The following is a 24,895-nucleotide window of genomic DNA, read 5'->3' as shown; positions in this document are numbered from 1 at the left end:
CAACCACCCATCAAGCCAAATACCCAGGAAGGAATAGAACTGTTTCTTCTTACCTCTTTGAGATTTCTATACAAGAGATCATTGTTTTTATCCAAAAACCCTAAAGCAGAATGAAAACAACTGTTTTTTCCCCATCTTTAGTATTAACCAGTTCAGTTCAATTCAGTTTATGTCTATAATAGCGCTCTTCACCAAATAGAGGCTCAGGGCACCTGCACAATTTTTCAGCTATAAAGCCATAAAAATACAAATTAAGAAAAATAATGTTTATAGAGTGCCCTCTGTAGAAAGCAAATACAAAGTAAATAAAACACATTTTAAAATTGAAACATTAATTCAAAACCATTTAATACAAACTTAAGTGTATATAAGAAAATATGAACTGTCAACTGGAATGAATACAAAGTTAGTAAAAAAAGGATCAGTGCAGACTCAATAGAAGTAGTTCCAGATAGAAGATTCAAATACATGTGAGAAAGGATGCAATTTTCAGTGAGATTTGAATAAGACCACCAATTGAACCTCATGAACAGACTGAGGGAGCAAGATACAGATATTATGAGCTGTAAAACTAATAGAACATCAAAAAAAAAAGATGTTAAATGGGTCTTTAAAATGGCAGGAGGATTGACAGCAGAGTACACAATTTGTGTGGCTGGTTAGTATGATTTAAGCAATGATGACAGATAGCTTGGCTTATTGAAATTAACAACTTTATAAGTTAGGAGAAGGGGTTTGGATATAAAGTCATAAAAATAACAGTTCTGGCATTCCCCCATCTTTCTGACCATCTGTCTATACAGGTCAAAGATTCCAGACATTGAATGACTCTTTTTGAAGAATGTTATGGCATTTAGTCTTTATGGTCTCCAGCATTTTATTTTTATTTTTATTTTTTTTTGATCGAGATGTTTTATTAGCACACTTTTATATACAGTATGTGTGTGTGTGTGTGTGTGTATATGTTAGTGTCCTACATAAGTGTTGGCCTAGTGAAATTTGGGATGGAATACAAAATGTATTAAATTCTATACCTTATGTAACAAACCGTAAAAACACAAAAATGCAACATTCAACAAATTTGGATCATATTTGATCACTTCCCTGATGACTGTGGCTCCACACAGCCCTAAGCTGAATTTGTCATGGAGTTGAGGCTGAGTTTTTCAGCAAAAATTCCATTGTTAACTGGCTATTCAAGGCTAGTCTAAACTCAAGGGCTCAATCATCTCTAGGATGACATCATAATGATATCATATACAGTATATCTATCTATATATATACATATATATTTATATATAAATAATATAAAATCCAACATCTGTCTGTCTCTATGTCTGCGTGCTTTTCACGAGAGAACTACTTTACGGATTTAGATCAGGTTTTTTCTATTATTTGCTTGAATATTCCGGTTGATTTTGCAACATCTCTCATTGTGCTATGTATCATAGTTTGCTTGTGGTACAGAATTTTATTTGCGCGAATCCGAGACACATGCAGTGGGGACCTTCTCACTCACACGCCAGCCTCAGGGCATGTACCTTACCTCCGCTTAGCTAGCGAACAAGAGAAGTACTTAATGTATTTAGATTTGGTTTTTTCTATAATTTGCTTGAACAGTCCGGTTGATTTTACGCCTTCTATCTTCGCAGTAAGAATCATAGTTCGCTTGCAAGAGCGATGTATTCACACTAATCCGAGACAGAGGGAGGAGGAAGCGTGACGTCAGGAATAGGGAGAAGGGCAGGGACCTCCTCACTGTCCTGTTTCACTACTACGTGGGCGGAGCCACGAGTGACAGGCAGTGTGTGTGTGTGTATATATATATATATATATATATATATATATATATATATATATATATAAAATCAAACGACTGTCTTTCTGTTTGTATGTCCGCTTTTCACAAGAGAAGTACTTTACGGATTTAGATTGGGTTTTTCTCTGTAATTTGCTTGAACATTCCGGCTGATTTTTGCAACTTCTCTCATTGCGCTAAGTACCATAGTTCACTTGTGGTACCGATTTATTAGCGTGAATCCAAGAGAGCAGCTGTGGGCCAAGGGGAGTGAGGCCGTCTTGACTCGCGCGTCAGCTTTTGTTCGAATCAGTCTACCTCTCGCCACGTATTGGAGCATACCTTGCCTCTACTTATCTAGCGATACCTGTTTGTTCAACAGACATTGTCATCTACAGATTGTTAAGGAGTAACATTTGAGAGAGAGCTACATGTGTTTTAGAGGGTACTTACTGATTGCTAAAGATATCACGGCCACATGCTTTTCTCCCCACGCGGGGGACGCTCTCCCGTCAGAGCTAAACATGATCAGATACAGTGTTGACGTTGCAGCGTACCTACCTTCCGCTTGGCCAGAATTATTTTTTTTTTTTTATTGATTTTGAAAGTTTGTCCTGTTTCACTACTACAGGTAGAGCCGTGGGGGAATGCTAGTGTGTATATATTTGATGTATGCTTATAATATATAATGATGTAAAGATGATATCTTTCTATTCTGATAAAAGTATTCATTTGAAAAGTTTTATGAAATACGATCAGAGTATAAACTGTACATTCATAAGGGAAGAGCTATTCCTCACCAATGACACAGTAGGTGACTTCCCCAGCATAATGTAACAATCTAAAATCCATTCTTTCCATGGTCTTACGGGTCTTCTGATCTCCCAGTCGGTGCCTATTTATTGAAAGACAAAAAAAGTAAAGTGAGTGTTTTTTTTTTTTTTTTTTTGTTTTTTTTTTAAGAATTAATGCGTAAATCATTCCTTTTTATTGGGCTACAATAAAACAAACTAATGTGCCATACAGAGTCTTTTGGTGGTTAGCCCCAAAATCTTCACTAATGCATTTTGAAACGTATTTGGAGAAACTGTATTGTTTTTACTTGAATTATTTGTACTTGCTGCTGCCTCATAGAGCATGGCCACTCTCTGCTTAGAGTTTATATGTTTTGCCGGTCTACTGAAGGCTTTTCTCTGGTTTTTCTACTTTTCTCTCATTTCACAAGGACAGATATGTTAAGATAAGTAAGAGCAAGTATATAATTGTGTAAGTGGAAGGATGATCCATTCAGGATTAGTCCTTCATTGCACCAAGTTCTGCTAGTATGGGCTCTGGAACCCAGTGACCCTGCACTGGAAAATGCAAATATGGGAAAATATAGTTGATCTGTAGTATGAAATATAAAAATGGGATGGAGTAGCTAATGCCTCAAAGTAAATAACACATTATATATATATGTGGATGTCTAAACAGCTGGTGCTAGGGTTTTATTTGTTAAATCAATTAGACCTTGTTTTATACAGCAAACTTTACAGAACACATCATCTAATCTAATCTCTAATCTTAAGAAATGTAACAAAACACATACAATTCAGAAAAGCAAGAAATAAGTTTGGAATGAAGCTCAACAATGTATCCTGTTCAACATGTTACGGGGTCCTTCTCTTTTTATTATAATGATTTATATTTACAGCACCAGTGTGCTCTAGAAAATGTTTAGAATAGTGTTAGAGCAATATTCTACGACGTGAAATTCTTGTACATTAAGTACTGGCAAATAAAACTGATTCTAAATATTAAATCAATGCATTTGAAAATGGCAGTTATTTTAAGAGACTGCAATGTTTAAGAGTACTGATTTTGTAGGTCATCCTAAAGTTTGTTGTCATTAACATTTATCTTTGTGTGATCTATTGTAATATAATACTGTGCCATTGGCAATATAAGTTTGTAAAACAAAATATATTGTCCTCCTTCTATAGTGAATTCTATCACAAGGTTTCCTACATGGAAATTAAACAGAATACAGTTAATGCCATTTCTGTGTTGATGATGCCTTTGGTCCAGAGGGCATTGTGCAGGGGTCATTTTGTACATCATTCTACTTTAGTCAGCGCAGTTGTTGCAGTGCACTTATGTTATTAAATAATTTTTAAAAAATATTTAATAATAGTTGTGTGTACTAAATAATTTGTCCAACTCTCTCAATTGTTTTTTACTCTTGATTATTGTTAAAGATTTTACCTTGTGTTCCACTCCTGATTCTCTACACTAGAATTTAGGCCCTTAACTCAACAGATATTGGAATCTCACGTTACAAAGTGAGGGTGATTTCCTATCTTCTCCTCCATTTTATCCAAGAAAGTCAAATCTGTGGCTTCTCCTGGTCGCATGCACTCTTCATCCTTGAGCAAAAAGTAAAAATCCCACAGTGAATGATTAAATCATGTTTACAATGTGCCATGTCAGTCATTATCTTATTAACAGTCTATGTATGTCATACTATAGCAAACTTACTACAAACTAAGCATACTATAACTTAGCTTACTATAGCTCCTGTATCACTTCTCTTGATGCGCTTTTCATTTGATGTTATTTCCTTGGAGGGGAAACAGATGTGGCCAGGATGCTGAAATGGCTGACTTGGCTGTTGTGTTGTCCTATTATTATTCTGTCTACACCTTGCATCCTTAAAACAGCTGCAGTTTTAATATTGCTACATAAAAAGTCTCATGTATCTCATGAATGCTGCAGGGGTCAGTATACATACAATGTTTTCCATTTAAAGTAGTCTCTAACATTTATGTGCGTCATGCTTAGACATGTGGTACTGAAGTGTAGTAGGTTCATCCTTACCAAAATTGAAATGACGCCTTTGTGCTTCTGTTCCACCAGGTCACAAATGATCCTATTGTTAAAGAACTGCACAGGTTCCCACTGAAAAGTGTCCATATAACAGGAGATGACATTTGGGAAGGAGTAATCACCTAGGCACTTGTAGTCTACACATGAAGTAAATGTGCAAAAATCACGGGGAAGAGTAGACATCAGTTTACCTCAATCCCTTCAAGGTCATATTCCTCCTGCTCAGATTTTAAGGTAAGCTGAATGAAGAGCTGCTGGAGCTTCTCATTGCAATAGTTGATACAGAATTGTTCAAAACTGAAAAGTGAGAGAGAGAGAGATCAGTCCCTGCCAATATCAGTGATTCATTCTGAATTGGGTACAGTAAAACAGCCAGAAGAATACATAATGCCCAGACCCACAAGACTTTTATCAGTTCTTGCTTTGTTCACTTCATATAGCAGAGTATAGCATGATCCAAAATCTCCCTATTGTGTGGAAGCAGGCTACCGTTAAATGTGAATTTCAGAAATGTAAACATGACACAGTTATGTTCCTTGAATTAACTATCTTTTGCTTCAGCTAAAATTTCCAGGCAACTAAATAGTCCATCCCTCTATTTATTTTCAATTACAAATAATATGTCTTCTGCCACAAAGCTCCAGAGTTCTGGGTGTGAATTCTGTCTTGTTCGTGTCTAGTCTACATCTTCTGTGTACTTAAATATTTTCTCTCTTGTCCAGAAATGTGCACATTAGCTTACTTGTGTACTTTAAATTGGCCCAGAGGATGTGTGCATTAGTGTTTCCTATGACGAGCTGGCATCATGTCCAGGACTAATTGTTGTCTTCTGTCTAGTGCTGTAAGGATAGGGATTGGGTCCTTATGATTCCAAACTGATCAAATGTTTTAGGAAACTGATGGATCGATCATGGGGAACTGGACAGTTAGTCTATAAATGAAATTGCTATTTATAATTGAGACAACACAGTTACACAGTGATTGGTGATGTTCCATCATGAATCCAGCTGGACGGTGCATGTTTTATTTTAGGTACTCCTGTTTTCCTTCCAGATTCTCAACGACTTGTGTGTTAGGTATTTTGGTATCTATAAATTGGTACAGTGTAGTTTTATAGGCCCTGTGATAGACAGGTGCTCACACTGACCAGGGCTGTTACTTCACTTGTGACTACTATTGCCATTATAGGCCCTGGCTCCCTAGTGGTTTGGAGAATATTACAGTATTTTATGTTATTTGAAATTGACAGACTGGGTGCAATCCCAGCAACACGTGAGTATTGACAACAGAGGAAGCTTCTGTGAAATTGGGAGGTAGCAGACTAATTTTATGGTGTTAGCTAAACCTTCATAGATTGCAGCATTCTGAAAGTGGACTCCTAAAATGTGTTTAGTTTCACTGGTGGAAAATGCTCATCAAGTAAAAATGGAATTTAGATAGAAAAATCCCAGACAGCAATGGGTCCAGAATGTTTGAAGTAATGAATGCTGGCGCTCACAAATAATTTTACACAGCAATATTAACCAATTGTGATTTTGCTCGTTCAGAGATGCTGGTGATGTTATGCTTGTTCAGCATAACACACAGAAGAGACATAATGCATGGTGGGGTTCAGAAGAAACTTTGCAGCCGAGAAGTATCATAGACATGTCTTACACGCTAATTTCAATGCAAATTTTGCTGCACATTGTTAAATTTTGTTTCAACTCATTTCAGATGAGACGTAAAGTCATAGTCATGCTTACTGTCATATACAGTTACCATTATCTGGTATGCCAGCTGGACTGTGGAGCATTCATAAAAGTTACTTGATCTCATCCTAGCATGTAGTATTTATTACAACTTCAAGAGTGAAATTCCTATGGAAAATTTGCAGAGAGCCTTTGCAAATATTGTGTACCTGTTAATGGAGAAGACTTCAAAGCCATAGATGTCTAACAAGCCAATCACGGTTTTACGGGTGGCATCCTGAGGAAAAAGGGTAATGAAAAGGGAAATCAGCAGAGCAAATAAAATGTCTTAAACATCTGTCGCTTCCTTCCCTGCATTGCTTTACATCAGCATCTTCTAATATACTCCTCTGTCTAGACTTCATAGGAGCTGGAATGTCCTGACTGCTAGCTTATGTAAAGAAATTAAACACACAGGGACTGAACAGCCTAAATGTTTCACTGCATTAACCATTTTCTAATTACATGACAAAATGCAACAAAAGAAAATTATTCCAAAATATAATCCTTGTGGAATTATGTAGTATGCTTCCTAAATGAACACTGTCACAAGTTTAATTACAAGCATAAAATTAACCAATTAGAGAATAAGCAATTCAAGAGGTTTGCTGTGGGTCACACACTGAGGTAAGCTGAAATGGTTGCATATGATGTACTGTTTAGCTGGTCTTGCAACCGAGCACACTTCTTGCAGTAGTTAGACTCAAGCCTGGAATTGCTTATTTTTTTTGTCTAAATTTTCAGCTTCATCAAATATCAAGTGCCTTACACTTAGTGAATATGACTATTTTTGTTACATATCCACTGTCTGGCTTGTCATTTAGTTCAGTTTATTCTTGTATAGGGCTTCTTCTTAAGCTGACTCACACTTAGCATAATGGAAATGTAAAAAGGGAAATGATTGAGGTAAATTGGCTTGGCTTGGGTTAGGGTTAGGGTTAGGGTTACCAAGCATCTAGTCCAGTAGCTAATGCTTTTTATTCTTATTGGTTTCTTAATCCAAGCCCAATTTGTGACTTGACTTAAACAGAGATTCTTTATACTATGAAGTTGTTTGCAAAGGTACTCTCTTAGGTCAGAACTGCCTCTGCAATTATTAAGGTATCATTTGCCCTACTGTTTGCTTCATTTGTTGTTGAACTGTCAATAATAGGATACAGTTAATGGTGCAAACTAATCAGAAAAAAAGCAAATTGAAAAGAAAATACAAAAAGCAAGTAAAAACTTAAAACTGTGGCAAAAATACAAATATTTCGAAATGTCTTATATATGATCTCACACTATGGCTCTTTTCTAAGTGTAGAATAAAAGAACAAAAAAAGACTAGTTTAGGTCTTATACACCAAACATTAGTACTATTTTAACTGCACAAGGCTGTTATAATAGGCCTAATTATCATCAGTATTTACTTCTATATGCTGCAGAAGTGTCAAGTAATACTGTATTTACACTTAAAATGTGAGAGCTCATTTAAAGTAAATGGAATAATGATTATGTAAAATTGTAATTTTCTGGGAAAAAAGTGTTTTTACAATTAAACATTGATTGATAGGAATGTTACATCAAGGACTGCACTGCACACAAAATAAGTAATGTTAAAATGTCTATTTCTGATAACACAATATTTGTAAAATATCAACGGTGCCCCAGTTCCCCTCCAAGATGAGGTCAGAATTCACCTGATTTTCCAAAGACTCATTGATCTTCTTCACCAACCATGTAAATGTACGCCCATAGATTGCTTTGGCCAGTGCATCTCTGGCGTAATATGCCTGGTCCACATCTAAAGGGCTAAGCACCTGTAGATGGGAATGCATGCACAAAACATAAAACAATGATTAAATTACATTAAAAGGCTCTCCTCCCAAGGCATGTGATGCAATTTTCTTCCATTTTCAATTGTTACACATCATTGCCTCTGCTTTGATGCCAACCAAAGGACCAGGTTGGCAAACAAACTGTCACTATACTAAATAACCTGGTTAGCCTCCTTTACTGCACTGCCAGATTGAAATCGGTCTTAATTAACCAAAACACACTTGTTATCACATCAAAATCCCCACAACCATCAGAAAGATAATTTATCTTCTCCATACACCAGCTAAGCAAAATTGTAACTTTCATTGTTCAATTGTATGTCACAGAAGGTGGCTTAAGGGGGTTTCGTGCCAGGAAGGGCATCTGGTTGCTAAAAATCACTGCACTAATACACCAAAGATCTGGGGACAATTGGTCAACCTGGGAGAAACCAGAAAATTCCATATTTAATTGGTACAGTTTGGTATATTACTGTCCTAAAATGCTAGAATAACGTATTGATTCTGATCAAAACTGTCTTGTGTGTACTTCAATTTTAAAGAGTATGATTTCCCTTTTTCCCTCCACCAGAATGACTATAAGAAGTCCCCTTTTCAAATTCTTTTTTTTTCCCATTTGAAATTTGTAGAAAGTGTAAAAATGCTTTGGACAGAATTTGTAAAAATTTTGACCTGTTTCCAATCTGTTATACTTTCCTCAGGGAAAGCTTTTCCCATGCATGGCACTGTGAGGTCATGTTTCTTGGATATGCCTAAAAACAATATGTATTTACATTATTTGATTAAAATGGTTTTTTTTTGGAATTCTCAAATTTTTATTGTAATCTAAGAATTCATGTAGTCATTGATGTCATACCCACTCCATCTTCTGTTTCTAACAGATATTTAGACAGTGTTTACATCAGTCAATTGGTCTTTTGATTTATAAAATACAGGCCATGGAGGACAGTTGCCAGTGATCAGAGAATGGTGAAAGATGTGTCTCTCATGGGGCAGATTTTTTTTTTTTTTGGTAAAGCACATAAAACACATAACAATTGCATCTTGTGTTTACAAATTTGGTTAGAATTTAACATTTGATCCTTGCTTATTGTGGTCTATTTATTACATGTTACATGGTGCAAGGGATTTGATATGCAGAAGAGCCAGATAACACAATCAAGAAAGGTACTCTTGAGGTTTGGGTCTCCTTTCCCAAGTGTTCATAGAAAAATAAGGGTGTGGTTACTGTGTTTAGGAAATTATGCAGTTCAGCCTTTTTGATATGCTGAGATAAAGAAGGAGTTGGCCATTATGTTATTTCACATGAAACAGAATGGTCTATGTTATAAGAATTTAAGAAGGGAACACTTAAGTGCAATTAGTACATTCTTGTTTATCAAGTTGTCTGTGGCAACATGTTGCATGGAAAGTACACCTTATGTTTAACAACAATACTACTACTAAAGTCCTGATTATGTCTATTGCTATCCTATATGTTCACATTCTGCCATTTCTTTTAATAAGAAAATAGTTGGATTAACACATTCTTATTCCAAAGAAGCATTGGACGTATAGATATCTTTAAAAATTGGAGCATTATGGACACTAGATTCGCTATCACAAAGCTGTACCAGGCCATCAACTGTGGTAAACTCATATCTCAAAACATGTACAGTTGAGCAAAAGTGGACTTAGTAAACCACAATTTCTTGATAAAATCCCCCCTCTTTGTATTGTTATAAAAGACAGAGCATCACTCATCCCTTACCTCTTCTGTACTTGTTTCTATTTTCCTGTGAGTAAGAGCTTCTTGTAGTGCCACCAAGGGGACTCCCAGCAACTAAACCAAAAAAAGGAAAAACTCTGCACAAATGCCCTGTTAGATACATCTGTTTCTAACTAAGATCTTGATGTAGAGCCTTTAAATATTTGAATGATGAGCAACAAAAGATAAATAATAATAATAAAGACACATGGTGTTTTTCAGTCATAAAAGATTTGTGCTGACTTCACTGCAAACACATTCTTTTGGAGCTAGGCAGTAGAATCATCACTGTCATTAACGCAGTCATTACACTCATCTTTGATCCTTTACTATTATTAGGACAAAATCAAAAGACTATTCTCATTCATTTATTCTTTATTTTATTTTTTTGCGGATTACCGTTAAGTGATTTTAACCATGGGGCTCATAGGAAAACATGGATAGGATACTAAATGAAGACGAACAGTTATTTACCAAAATAAGAAATAAAAAATGATAAAAAAATATTGGAACAAAAAAAGTCACATTTCAATTGCTAACATTTCTGACATTTTCCTTGAGTGCAGTTACTAATTATCTAATTGCCCAAAGGCTTGACATCATTTTCTGCAATTTTTCAAGCTGTTTAAAGGCACAGTTAACAAAGTGTATGTAAATTTCTGACCCACTAGAATTGTGATATAATCAATAAAAAGTTAAATGCTCTGCCCTGCACAAAGTAGATGTCTTGAACTATATGCCAATTTTGTCATTAGTACAAAATCTGTGGAGGGGTTATAAAATAAGTTTTAAAGAATTCACCATAAGTGTATGTAAACTTCTGACTTTAAATGTAATTATCTCAAAAGCATACCTGTAGCTATAATGATCAGTGTGCCACCATGCATCCTACATTTCTTTGCAAATGAGGCATATACAATTTTGACAAATACTACAGCTGAAAAAAAACCCCACTCCATTCCTTCTCATATATAACACATGCCGCACAAAATGAAGAAAATGTTTTGTTGTCTATCTAAAAACTATGGCAAAGCTGAAAAAAAATGTTTGTGCAATGCAGTTTTAGAACTGCTATCTTACAGCTAATGTTCCTTTCTACCAGCAGGTGGCAGTAGGCTGCCAATAGGGTGTCACTTGATGAATGCGGTGGCTGGCTGTACTGGCACTTTTTATCATACAGAGTAAGGAAATCTACATATTATATTGTATGTCCCTGCAGCATTCATAGACTCATTCACTTTTTATCTCTATAGTATAATCAAAACTGTCATGTAAAATTCTCTGTTCGTAAAAATAGCTAATATTCACTTTAGCTTTCATCCAGATTGCAGCATTATGGTCATGAAAGCTTTACAGCTATAATATTTAATCAACTGAAGCCTTCACTAAACAAGTTAACATTTTAAAACCATAAATGGATTAAGGTTGGAACAGTGGATACAAGGATCAGGAGCACTTCAGATTTGGGTATGTGTTGGCCTGCCACATTACTTTTTGATGAGAACTGTAAATTTTACAGCTCCATGTTCACTAGCTTCTCTCTCTCTAGTCATAGCCGTACATACCTTTGAAATCCATCGGAGTTCTGCATTACCACTCAACATGGCATTCCCACTTTTGCCGTCGCCTTCATATTGAATATTTCCTAGGTGTAATACACTGGCAATGATTCCAAATAGATGCTTTAACAGGAAGCATAAAGACAAAAAATGTTAGTCTCTGTGAACATGTGAAACCTTGTGTGTTTATTGAAGCTAAATGGTGTGATTTTCACTCGGTACTAATTAGGTTGTTGTTTTGGTGGTGTTGGGACTTTTCTTTAATTCCAATTTGTCTGGCTTACCTCAATATCATTTTCCCCAAAGCTGATGATGGAAAGAGCTTTGCGGACAGTTCGCCAGTCAAGCTTGTCATTGATTGAGCTTACTTTTGCACATTCTCCCTGTTCATAGGGTGAAAAAGAAAAAACAGAACTCAATTGACTGCATTGTGTTGTGGTGGTGGATGTCAAAGAATACTGTCATTTCACAACAAATCATTAAAAATAGTGACATATACTACAGCTTTCTCACCAAGAATTAAACATCACATTACACAAGTAAAAAAAAAAAAAAAAAAGATTAATCTAAAATATATAAATTAGATTACATTGATTTTTTATTGTTTGCTAATATAACTGTGCAAATGGAAATAATCCTCTTTCGGGGCATCATTCATTATCAAGCAAGTACAGTCCTACAGCAGGAGGTATCCTCACCTGTACCAAGTAACAATACTTCTGGGCATTGCGTTCAAGCCCCAGCCAGCGCAGCAACTCATCATCACCACCCGACAGCAGCTGATAGAAGATGTGAAAGTTCCTTTCTCCATGATTCTGGTGGACAACTCGGGATTTCTCAAGCAGGTAGCTCAGAATGTGCCCACCCACTGCTTCCCCCTAATGAATGAAAGACATGCACTGGCTGTAAAGTAGGCAGATGGAGAGTCATATAACCAACTGAACCATGGAAAGAACATCTCCTTATGTTGGTATTACATGGAGTTGTAATCACACTGCCCAAGGTTTGAAATGCTAGAAGTTAATACCATAGGTTTTGTTGATGAAAAGTTTCTGAAGTGCCTCTAAAATTTATGTACAACACTATTTTCATTCATTTTCATCTGACCATAGTGCTTTATTCTTCCTACCTTGAAATCAAACTGAATGTCCATGTATTTTCCAAAGCGACTTGAGTTATCATTCCGGAGGGTCTTGGCATTTCCAAAAGCCTGCAAGGAAGACCAAACTATATAATTCTTGATGGATAAGAACACACACTGATACAGTTTATTTCATTATGAAAGCTGCCTATATTTTAAATAATTCAGACAAATTAGAAATGAGATCAGTTACTATGACCCAATGGTCCCCATTTTCAGCCATGTTGGTACTGATAGACTTACAAATCTGGTAATCCTGAAGCTAAAACCATAAGGACCAATGAAGCAATAAGGAGAATAAACCAGAAAATGGGAATACTCATTCAATTTCAATCCAATGCTATCATCTCTGTGATTATGAGAGGGCTACATAATGCAAGAGTTACGTTATGAAATGCCACAGGTTACAAATAGCTGGGGTCTCAGATTAGTTTATCATAAGCCAGATACTTTGAAACTTTGATTGTATACAGTATTCTCTATATTTCTGTACCAGTTTTTAGTAAGAGTTTTAATTACATTTTTTTTTATTAATCAGGAGTACTGCAAAAAATGAGGATTAAAAATCTGTGGGGAGATTGAGGACAGAAAAACTACAATTTCGCACTTGGTGTCATATTGCCATTTTTTGTTCATCAACTGTCTACTTTCATAAGGTAGGCCCTCCCTTTTTATCTTTCTCATTCTACTCACATTCTTACTGTACATCTAACAGACAGTGAAAAGGTTAATGTATTTCATTGGATGTTGTCGACTCAGACTTCAGGTAAGGCACCATACATAGATTTCTTGTATCTTGGGACACACCAGTTCTGCTTGAAGCAAGCAAGTGTTCATCCTACTGCTTTTTCCATATAAGATTTCATTCAGGAATAATAAAGTTATACTATATTCTATTAGATGTCCCAGCATTTCACAGAACCTGCTTTTAGTAACTTTGTGCTTGTCATTTGCATTTGACTGTAATTGGATGTGAATGTTTTGGGGAAGAAGAGTACAATGCAAACCAGTTGAAGTTATGAATCCATGATAAAGGGCTCTGTTGGAATGAAAATTGGCTGACAGTGTCAGTTCAGAGGTCCTCAATTAGAATGAACCAAACTCAAAATCACACATGCTTCATGAGTATAGTGAATCACTCATCCTTTAGGTCCTAATGCTATTGTAACACTTGGCTGTAACAATTGACTCCTGTGTGCTCCTACTGCCTGCACTCACCTCTAGGACTGGGTTAGAATGGAGAAGACGATCACGCACACTCTGCAGCTGGTCACTACTAGGGCAAGTTACAGCATAATACTGCAAAATTTTTTTGGATGCCACGGTTTTTCCAGCACCACTTTCCCCTGAAATGAGGATGAAGTGGTTGTTGTACTCTGTGAGCATTGTCCGGTAAGCATTGTCTGCAAGGGCATAGCTGCAGCAAAACACAGACAAAAATATCACCTTTAAAAGTGTGGCCATTCACATCCTGGTGGCCTTTCAGACCAATTGTAGAGAGTAATAAATGCATGAACAATTAATACATGTCTGGAAGGCTGGAGAGGGAGACTTTAAGGGAGTAAAAAATCAGACAATTGCAAAACAGTCATTCAGGTTTTTTTTTTTGGTTTTTTTTTTATAAGTTTATAGCACTATTCATGCCAAAAATCAAGTAAACTTTCCTCAGAAATGCTGCATATAAACACACACACATACACACACACACACACACACACAGCGACTGTAATGACTGGTGAAAATACAAATAAGTTGATACTTCCTGCTTACAGATGAGGAGGCAACTCAAAGAAATTGACTCCCATGTAAAGCTCCATCTGTTTCAAATTGTAGATTTCCAGGTCCTTGTAAGGATTCATAGATACCAAGAGTGTGCCAATATAGGTCTGCCAAGTTGAAAGATAAAGAGAAATGAAGATAGAATATGCCACATTTCTTGTTCCTTTACTTCTCAAAAATGTCTGACAGTGGAAACACCTGTATTAACTTAAACATCATTGTTGTTTTAAAACTAAACTAGGCTCTTTCACACAAATTTCAAAAACCAGGAGGTTAAACCAGTGTGGCTTTGAGTAAAGTAATTACCCTGCTTTCAGGATTATTTCGATTAGTGTGAATTTAACCCATTTATTTTCTGAACTTGCGTTACTAAACTTGTGTTGCTGTCACAGGAGCCCAAAGTCAATGGTCGGCTGCATACAGCTGCCAGTCCTGGATAGCATATGTCAGTCCAATGCATAGCACATACATCAGTCATACCAGGCCAATTTTGAGCTGCAAAGTAGCCTAAATCACATATGTGTAAGGTATGGGAGTAAACCAGTGTACCCAGAGAAAACCCATGCAGACACAGCAAAAACATGCAAACTCTACAGGCAATGGTCAGGCAGAGAATCGAAGGCAGGTCCCCCAAGGTGTGAAGCAAAGGGGCTAATCAAAGTGCCACCTGCTACCCTGGCAGTAAAAATTAAATTTGAAAAGGCAAAAAAAATCCAGTATTAAAAATCGTTACATTATAAATACAACCACATTTTAACTGTTTTTATTTTTTAAAGTCCCTGTTTGAATAAGATGGATGTTTAAAATAACTGATCATTTTTGTGCACCCACTGACTTAAATAAGTATAGACTATGCTGTATTCCTCAGGAGGGCTATTCTCTAGTATGTGATCTGTATAGAATAGGGTGTATATTTACATAGATGAGATTCTCGCGGAATCGTTTGCGCAAGTTGTCCAGGAAGGCAGTCTCACTGGTGAAAGAATCAAGCAACACAAAATCCTGGATTCCAACCCGATCCCTGGCTGTTAGGGCTCCCTCCATGTTCAGCTGGATTCTGCTCCCCCGTACCTCTGGACTCTGAAAGGCATAACCTTTATTACAAAACAAGTAGTTTCAGAAGAGACGACATAAAATACAGTTGATTCCAAAAGCTGTTCACTCATCAGCTGGTGAAGTGAAGCCTTTGCTCATTCTTTAATAACAGGTAATGTGAATTTTTGAATTTTGAAGAATAATCATCTGACATTAAAAAGTTTTTATAGATACCTTTCCAGGACTGTTGAGGGAGGCAAGTGGTGCATGAATAATACGAAAACTACTGCTATTATTAAATACTATTCTGTCTGCAGATGCACACGAGAAAATGTGTGCCCACCTTATACAACTGATAATTGGTTTAAAAAAGCAATATACATTCTTTATCAGAGACAGGAAAGCAGTCAATAATTACCTCAATAATCGTGTGTTTCTTTTACAGAAAACATTGTCTATACACAGCATTTTCTCATCATCCCATTTCTAAACCTTTCAGGTGAATCTGATAATCAATAATGTCTTTATTCCAGAAACATTTGTATTTTTTATTTTACTACAAATGAAAATATGTGAACTGTCATATTTGTGTCTCACTAATCTAGAATTGCCAAATAACAACTAGATGGAAACTCATAATCATGCTGTCTCTTCTTATGTAGTGTCTTTTAAAGTGTACACAGTGCCAGAGTAATGAAAGCAGTTGAGCAGAAACCTCCATTACACAAGCAGAGTGTCAGATGGGCAAAATAAATCATAAAGTCATGAACCATGTGACTAGTGGTAGGGTTAGTATGGTATTGCCAGTGTAAAATACAGCAGAAAACGGTGATGCCCATAGACAATCCCTGTACAAAGTGGCAATATAATGTTACAAAATTAACAATAAAAATGAATAACAACAAAAACATCAAAAGCAACACATCCAGTAATTACATGTAATAAATCAGGACTTTAATACAAAAATGATATGAGTTAGTGTGGGTGTGGGGAATGTCTGTGCTTTAGCCTTACTCAGGTAGAACAATGGCTGTGTTCTGAAGTAATCCCTAGGATGGACTGGACCCTGCCACGTGTTTGATTCTACTGGGATTAGTGCTGGTAATTATGAAGCAAGTTTGAAAATGGTACTTAAAAATGAACTTACGCACATTACAAAAATTTGTCCACTATCAAAACAACCTTATTTTTTGCTCATTGTGAATAAATAGTCTGTAAGCTAAGAAAAAATGAGCAGGAAGGTACTTAAAACACTAAATAAGCAAGCTAATTAAAATGGCACAAATAGCAAAATTTCAAAACCGTCAACTCCTACACACTAAAAACCAAGGCTGCCAAATAACAAATAAGGACTGACCTTGAGTGAAAGTTCTAGCTGGGGCAAAAGTCTAAAGCCACTACTTGTACAAGCCCTCATGGACCAGATCTCTGTGCCTAAAACAGCCAAAGGAGTTTGCCTTTCTGCCAAAGAGTACAGTTTGACCTAATCGGACATCAAAAGTGATCCTAAGTAGGTCATTTGGGCTTCCATTGCTAAACTTGTATCACTATGTATCTTATTAGAAATTGGGGTATAAAACAGTTTGAAGTTTTATTTATTATTAAAGGGGCCATATTTAACAAAGTTAGTAATGTAAATGATGGCAGAATTTTTCAGAGTAAGTATTACACCATACAAACACAATCGGATTAAGTGATTGATCAGAAGTATGCTACTTTTTTTTTCTTTCTGATGCAGAGTACTCTATTCCTATGTGCCATGCAACTTTCCACTGTCCAGCTTTCTACAATTAACTAATGTCATGGTAAAGAATCTGTATTCTAAGTTATCACATGCATTAAGTCATGCAAAGCATCAGAAGATATACATTACAAGAATCTGCGACTTTACTCAAGGTGTACTTTAGTATGTAGCTCCCGTAATGGGCAAAAATTTCAGAACTCAGCATTAATAATTTGCAGCATTGGCACATATTAAGCACTCTGAATTTCTTAAGCTCTTTGTAAAAAAAGACCATAGTAGATGTGGGTTCAAGTTATAATTTGGAGGACTGTCTGGTTGTACCTTGTTTACGATTCAAAGTTTTGCATCTTTCTACAATGAAAACCATCCCACGGTTCTTTACCACTATTGTCCCAGTCTATCTTTACAGCTGGTAGCACTCTGGAAAAGTGACACATTCAAGATTGAACAGCAGGTCAGGAGGAGTTAGCCACTAAACCAGCATCTTTAGAGTTTATAGTCTTAACATATTTCATTCTCTGACATTCTGCCAGTATACAGCACAGGAAGAAGAGGAGCAACTGCACAAACAGGAAAAACCACATTTTAAAATTCACTGGGCTGGCACCACTTCACAAAGCCTCTTGACTAAACATCTCACATACTTGACCTTCAGCAAAATGACTGTTACTCAACTAACCACACATGAGTACAATAAGATCAAATGACATTATTCAACAATCACTATTTAAAAAAAAAAAAAAAAAAACTGATGTGTATAGATCCTATACAGAAAAAAATTATTTTAGCAGTAAAATATTGAAAGTTAATGTACACAGAGGAGACAGATCATCCCTGAAGAGCAAAATTTGCTGGAGTGATTAAGAATTCTAGCATTTTCCAATGCTATCATTGCTTTAAGATTCTTTCAGATCAAGTGATGTGTTTGTAATTTATTTTTCACCAAAGGCGGTGTGGTACCCGGCTGGGGTTCATGCCCGGCCGGGATGCCCAGGAGGACCGGAGGACGGCTTGTGCCTCCTCCAGAACACGAGGGGCGCCTGCCCTAGTTGCTTTGGGGGCCATGGGTACAGAGCTTGGAAGCTCAACCCTGTAGGGGCCCGTGGTCACCGCCAGGGGGCGTCCCGATGCCTTGGGAGCCCTGGACCTCAGCACTTCTGCCACACCCGGAAGTGCTGGGGGGAAGAGGATTGGGGACACCCAGAGGACTTCCGGATACACCGCCAGAGCTTCTGCCACACAGGGGTGTGGCTACAGAAGCTCCTCCGGATGCACCTGGAATCCATCCGGAGTGTATAAAAGGGGCCTCCTCCCTCCAGTCAGGGGCAAGAGTCGGGTGGAAATGGACGAAGCTTGGTGGAGAGGAGTGGAGGCGGACCAGAGACTGTGAGAAGGCATTGTGTTGTGGCCAAGGACTTGAGGGGTGATTGGTGCTGCGGCACTGGGTATGTGCACTGTAAATATTGTAAATAAACGTGTGTATGGTGAAACCATCATGTCTACCTGTCTGTGTCCAGGCTGTTCCCCACAGTGGTCAAATTATGTTCAGGGGTGCCAGAATATATGGATACTTTAAAAGGTCCATGTTGTAATTTTGACCTCATCACAATACTTCCCCTATATAAACATTCTCAAACACACCAAATTCAGGATTATGGGGAGCTGGAGCGAATCCCAGGAGCCAGGGACAGACCATGGTACTGAGAGACCCCTGGGTACAAACATGTTTGGAGCTGCCTCACTCCACACTCACCAAACATGCAATGCTGATGTTACTCTTCCAACACTTTTGAACTATTATGTTAATGGATAATACTGAAAATCTGTTATGTTTGAACTTGCCAAAGTAGGTTCACTTTAATGACAAAATAGACAGTTTCCAGTTCACTCATTCTTGTGAAAATAGTCAAGACTCATGAGTTCTACACATAACCACTTTATCTAATCTTTAACATCCACAACACCAATGTATTAATTTTTCTGTTTCTAGGAATTACTTATGAACACTTTGAAGGTTTTTTTTTTTCCCGGCACTTCCTGACTCACAAGAAAACCTCCACATATGAAATAGTGTTTAACATCTCTTGACATCTAGTTATGCAAGATATTAAGCTTTTTGGGTTTCCCCCTATTTTTGGCCCTCTGGACCTGAAAACCCTTCATATTAGGACCATTATTTGTGAAAGGAATTACTCTCTTATGATAAAGAGTAAACCAGCAAGTGTCTTCACCAGAAATGATCAGAAGTACTTGGAAGTTGTTCAAGCCACATCAACTGATTCTAGGGGTTCACCTACTAATGGGGTCAAAGTTAAAGGATCAGTAATATAGGCAAGGGGAGTGTCGTATTATGCTATTTTGAGGTTGCCAATCATGAATATTATCATAATATTAATATTTGATTCTTTATTGATGGTCTTAGCCCTCTAAAAGCCATTCAACAAAGGTTGAAATGAGTTGTTTCAGACATAAGCATGTGGGGTATTGTTTTAGACTATATTTCTATGTCGGTGATTATGAATATAAAGCTTTTTTAATCCTTTACTCTGTGACAGGGTGAAAAATGACAAATTTCTTTTACAATTGAAAATATTTAAAATCTAAACATTTAACTTTGACACGTTTTAATATTTCAAATATTTGATGCAACTATTCTTATTTATTATGCACTTCTATCGCATGAAGTAAATCATTACATTTCATTTCATTAGGGTGGCTTATGCCAGTTCAGACCCTTTTTGTTTCTTTTATGCTTTTTGTTCCATTACAATACAGCACATTGGCCTATAATTTTACGGATTCTTAGTCACAATGGTGAAAGCCACTCCTTTAATGGCATAATAGATTGTCACAGGGCACTCTCACTCACACACCTGCATATACTTGGAACATGACATGCATGTACTGAAAATCCATGCAGCCATTCAGATAGGCTCTTATATATTTTTATGCAGAATATCATCCAAGAGACAGTTGCAAAAATCCCCAGAGCTGCTATCTAATCTCGCTTCCCAGTCCCGGATTGTCTGTCATATTTCATTCAAGTGAAGGATACAACCAGGAGCCTGCAGTCCAAAGTTCAGCCTGAACCAAAATGTATTTTCTGCAGGACGGCCCATCCTTCTATTATGTTCTGTTATCGCAGAGATAAGAGGAAAATTTCAACATTTGAAATTGGGAGCCCGCATTTTTCATGGACAGTCAGATATTCACGTGATTCCCACATGACATGTGGAACTGGAAAGCCACACTGTCCACATAATATTTTAGAGGGCCCTTCACTTAAAATCTCAGAAGGAGGTTTGTGGCCTGCATGTACAGTGTCATATCCTAAATAAAGCTGTCTCAAGATGCCATACAGTTAGTTAATTCAACAGGTAATGGGTGTCTGGATAGCAGCGTGCTACAAAATCAACACTTTAATGTTAAACCAGAGATGCACAGTACAGCAAAACCCACACAAGGTGCTCATATAAGAACGGGACCATGTTAAAGTGTTACAGCTCACTACATACTAAACCAAATGCTGTAGTGGGAATGTAGAATAAAGGTGAACATTTTTCTCAGCTTATAGTACAGATTACCAGTATATACAGTATTTGTGCATAACAGCCAGCAAAGCAATACACCACCTACTTATGATATGTAAATATCTAACATGGCTGAATTAAGTCAGGCTGAAAAGCTTGAAAGAAAAAAAAAAAAAGGGTCAACGCTGAGACATGAACAAGAGACAATCTTTGAAGCCAAAGCAACCATCACAACCAACATGACTGACAAGACAATGAATTGGAGCCTTGCTTTGATGTCACAACTTTACAAAATGGTGAAACCTTCAAGGTGCAAGTTATAACAGAAAAATGCATCTTGAGTTTTATGAAAAAGGTCAACATGTCTTTCAATATCTGTCATGATTCAGAATGCCTACATTCTGTTATGTTTAGTCTGTATGTGTGCACCTTTCCATGAAAAAAGTATGACTCCTTCCTGATTTTCTTTATTTTTGCTTATTCATAACACATTTACTCTAATTCAAAAGACAAATCGGAGTAAATACAATACACAGTTTTTAAATGAACATTTGACCTATTGAAGGAAACAAGTTCACGAATACCTGTGTCACCTGTTTGAAAACGTACTCATTCCCCACTTTCCATTTAATTCTTGGTTGTGCCACCTTTAACACCAACAGCTGCAATCATACATTTCTAGTCACATGAGATCAGACTTTGGTATTACTGTGGAGAAATTCTGACCCACTCTTCTCTACAGACTGGTTTCAATTCAATTGCATTGGAGAGTTTTCAACTCTGAACTCCCCATTTAAAGTCCTTCCACTATATCTCAATGGGGCTCAAGTGGGGGGTGTTCTTTTTCAGTTCTTTCTGGTAGAGAGCTGAATTCATGCTATCCTCAGTTATGGCAATTTGCCCAGGTCATGAACAGCCAAGCATCCAAATACCATCCTATTGCCACCAGAATGTTTGAAGGTTGGAGTGATGCTGTCTTCCTAAAAGTTCCACTTTTGACTCCTCAGTCCACAGAACATTATCCCAAACGTTTTGGGGGTAATTGCGGTGTTTTGGGCAAATGCTAAACAAACCTTTATATTCCTATTGTTAAAGCAGGAGTTTTTGTCTTGCAATTCTTCCATGGATAACATTTTTACCCAGTGTCTTTCTAATGATGGAGCTATGAGCACTGACATTAACTGAAATGAGAGAGCCCTGCAGTTCCTTTAGATGGTTGTCCGAGTTCTTCTGTGAATTCCCAGAAGAGGTTTCTATGTGCTTGTGGAGTAATGCTGCTAGTCTGGCCTCTCCTAGGCAGACTTACCATTCCAAGTATTCCAAGTTTTCTCCATATGCAAATGGATATCACGGTGGTTTGCTGGAGTTGCAGTGTTTTAGTGCTTTGTAACACCTTCCCAGCTGATATTTTGCAATAACTTCCTTTCTCTGGTCTTCTAGAATTTCTTTTAATTGAGCAGTGGTGAGCTGCTTGTTTAATCCTTTCAGCTACTTTTACATTACTGGAAAGGTTCAACTGAAGTGAAGCAATCAAGCTTGGGTGTGCCTAGTCTTGTTTAACCTGTTATCTTTTAAATTTGGTACATCAGTTGATTGAGTGTCTGAGGGGGTAATTACTTTTTCAATTGGGCATAGGCAAATACATGGAACTATATATACTATATATATATATATATATATATATATACATACAATATACTGTGTGTGTATATATATATATATATATATATATATATATATATATACACACACACTGTATACTCTATAGATAGATATGAGGACAGCAGCATTCATATGGCAAAAAAGAAAATGAAAAACTAAAGAACAGGACAAAAAAGCAAACATTTCGACCAGTGAGGATGCTGGAGTAAATTCCAAAGTCAAAAGAACACCCAGCTGCTAGCTGGGCATTCTAATGTACAGCAATTATTAATTACATCAGTACATTCGTGCTTTCACAGACTGTAGGATGCTAGTACCCGGTCCATCTCGTTGTGGTACCCTCTGACATCATCAGGTTGCTTTAAAATTAGCCCAGTATGGGAAGGGGCCTCCAGCAATGGTTCAACAGCATAGGCTCCCTGCCCTGATTAAGTAGGTTGGAGAAAGAATCATGTTGCCACATTTTGCTGAAACGGTCACTGACCCCGAAGAGTTCTGTTGGTGTTTGCTATGAATGCCGTCATATAAAATACAATTTTATGAAGCATTTTAACGAAGAGCCAGCTCCTCCACCATGTAGGTCACATCTGACACCTTACGGTATTACGGTATTATTGTTTAATTTGTATTAAAACTGGGGACTCTTACTTAACCTGGCGCGAGTGCTCGTAAGTTTGCGTCGCATTGGGGTTGCTGTCCCGTCCGGGTTTGGCACACCGCTTTACTAATTGCTACCGCGCCCCCCGGCTGGTGAAACGGGTTGGAAAGAAACAAAATTTAGACGTGTAAGTTGTGGCCCTCTTTGAGCTTTTGATGCACACCACCCCAATAATAAAGATATTTCAAAAAGGTCCATTTATATAACAGTTACTCAAACCAAACTCTAAAATGATAAAAAAAAAATCTGATTTGTATTAACACGTTTTCTGCCGTTTGAAAGAAAAAACAAATGTATGGTAAACTCAACTCATACGTTATACAGTATAGCGCATCTAACAGTGCACCCTAACGAAGAACACATAACATTTCCTACCTCATGCGAGCATTTCTTGCGGATGTGGCCAATCTCTCCCTGAATAAAACTACCCGGTAAGGAACTCGTTCTTAAAATAGGGATTATCATTTTCAGGAAACGTTAACAGCTGGGACAACGGGAAACGATTAATTACACAGGACAAGGATAAAGAGATTGTGCGTGTCTGTGTGTGTGTGCATGTCTAGGACTATAGCGGCACAGAGGCAGGAGAAATAGACCTGCAACACTCGGTAAAGCGTGGAGCACGAAAACACAGCGAGCTGCCGATCTCCTGATGAACAAACAACGGGGTGCGGAATATAAGTAAAGTATCACTAGTGGAAGCGTCACACGCCCTCTAGCGGACAAATCCGGCACGGAGTCTCAAATCGTTACTTGGGGCAGACAGACATACGCACAAACGCTCGCGTAGCAGCAGTAACCTAACTTTATTAATACGTGTTAATTTTATAAAGTACAATAAAATTCTGACTTTGAGTGTCCGATCAATCCTTTCCTACACACCGGCGTAATTTTAAACAAGTGTATTAAAACATAGAACTTAATTTTGTTAGAAAAATACACAAAAACAGCTTATCCTTGGTAGCACAAATCGCGTACTGATTGCCTCTGGTTTCTCTCTTCTCTTTTCCAATAAGGTTTCAGGGTCTGGATAAAGAAGTAAGGCAAAGTACATAAACATTTCTTTAGACAGTTTCACGTCTTATGATATAATGTACAGATTTATGTGTTTGTGCAGTTTTTTGTTTTTTTTTTTACTAGTAAGCTATATCGAAGCCGTGCTGAAGGGCACTCCTGTGTTTATCGGATCGTTAACCTTCTAAAAAGTTGAGCTGAGGATATTTTGCACGCCCTTTGTTTTGGTGAAAGCTGTGCCTCCCATCTGCAATTCGGTTTCATTGCAGGCTATATTTCCTAAGTAATGACTGCGTCATTGCGATTTTAAGGCGAATTATTAACGAAAGGGCCACTGGCGCCCCGCCCAGGGCTGGTTCTTGACTTGCTCCAAATGTTGTCAGTATAGGCACTAGCTTGAGAATGGCAGGTTATCCTTAAGTGCTATTGCACCGGTTTCCCAGAGCCAGGGTGTTTCCCCGGCCCCTGGACGCAACCCAAATGGCCGTCTGCAGGTAGACTATTGTGCCAATGGAGCAGCCCACTACTCTCGATGCTGCCTTCAGTCTCGAACAACTCAGAAAATATAAATCACAGCCCGCCTGTCACCCACCATTCGCAGTTACAGTGAGCCTTGCAGAGAAGTCGCCTTCCAAAGTATGTTTTGGTCCCCCAAGTGGCTGAAAAGGGCATTGCAAGCTGACTGCTTGGGGAAAACCAACGGATTGGTGAAAATGATGTCACATAGAAATTATTGCACGATTCTCCTGTTGCTTTTTTAATTAACGAAGATAATTAAACCCAACCTCTTATTACCTACTTTTGCAACACAACAAA

The 24,895-nt window shown here is 37.5% G+C and overlaps 1 protein-coding gene across 1 annotated transcript in view; it reads right to left on the bottom strand.

The window, feature by feature from the left end:
• The window catches only part of myo1ha (myosin IHa), a 36,865-nt gene extending 13,354 nt beyond the window's left edge, over window positions 1-23,511 (bottom strand). The window contains exons 1-16 of the mRNA XM_028825255.2: window positions 23,441-23,511; window positions 15,355-15,516; window positions 14,428-14,543; window positions 13,876-14,074; window positions 12,646-12,726; window positions 12,215-12,394; window positions 11,801-11,899; window positions 11,523-11,639; window positions 9,961-10,032; window positions 8,073-8,192; window positions 6,564-6,631; window positions 4,855-4,960; window positions 4,655-4,735; window positions 4,112-4,203; window positions 2,599-2,693; window positions 54-100 (exon numbers count right to left, since the gene is read on the bottom strand). Coding sequence (XP_028681088.1) covers window positions 54-100; window positions 2,599-2,693; window positions 4,112-4,203; window positions 4,655-4,735; window positions 4,855-4,960; window positions 6,564-6,631; window positions 8,073-8,192; window positions 9,961-10,032; window positions 11,523-11,639; window positions 11,801-11,899; window positions 12,215-12,394; window positions 12,646-12,726; window positions 13,876-14,074; window positions 14,428-14,543; window positions 15,355-15,480 — 1,599 coding nt within the window. The 5' untranslated portion in view covers window positions 15,481-15,516; window positions 23,441-23,511. The remainder of the gene's footprint in view (window positions 1-53; window positions 101-2,598; window positions 2,694-4,111; window positions 4,204-4,654; window positions 4,736-4,854; window positions 4,961-6,563; window positions 6,632-8,072; window positions 8,193-9,960; window positions 10,033-11,522; window positions 11,640-11,800; window positions 11,900-12,214; window positions 12,395-12,645; window positions 12,727-13,875; window positions 14,075-14,427; window positions 14,544-15,354; window positions 15,517-23,440) is intronic.
• Between the last annotated feature and the right edge of the window lie 1,384 nt (window positions 23,512-24,895).

The sequence above is a fragment of the Erpetoichthys calabaricus genome, chromosome 18, assembly GCF_900747795.2.
Source record: "Erpetoichthys calabaricus chromosome 18, fErpCal1.3, whole genome shotgun sequence".
NCBI lineage: Eukaryota > Metazoa > Chordata > Cladistia > Polypteriformes > Polypteridae > Erpetoichthys > Erpetoichthys calabaricus.
The sequence above is the reverse complement of the archived record's forward strand: the minus strand, read 5'-3'. Positions and strand labels throughout refer to the sequence as shown.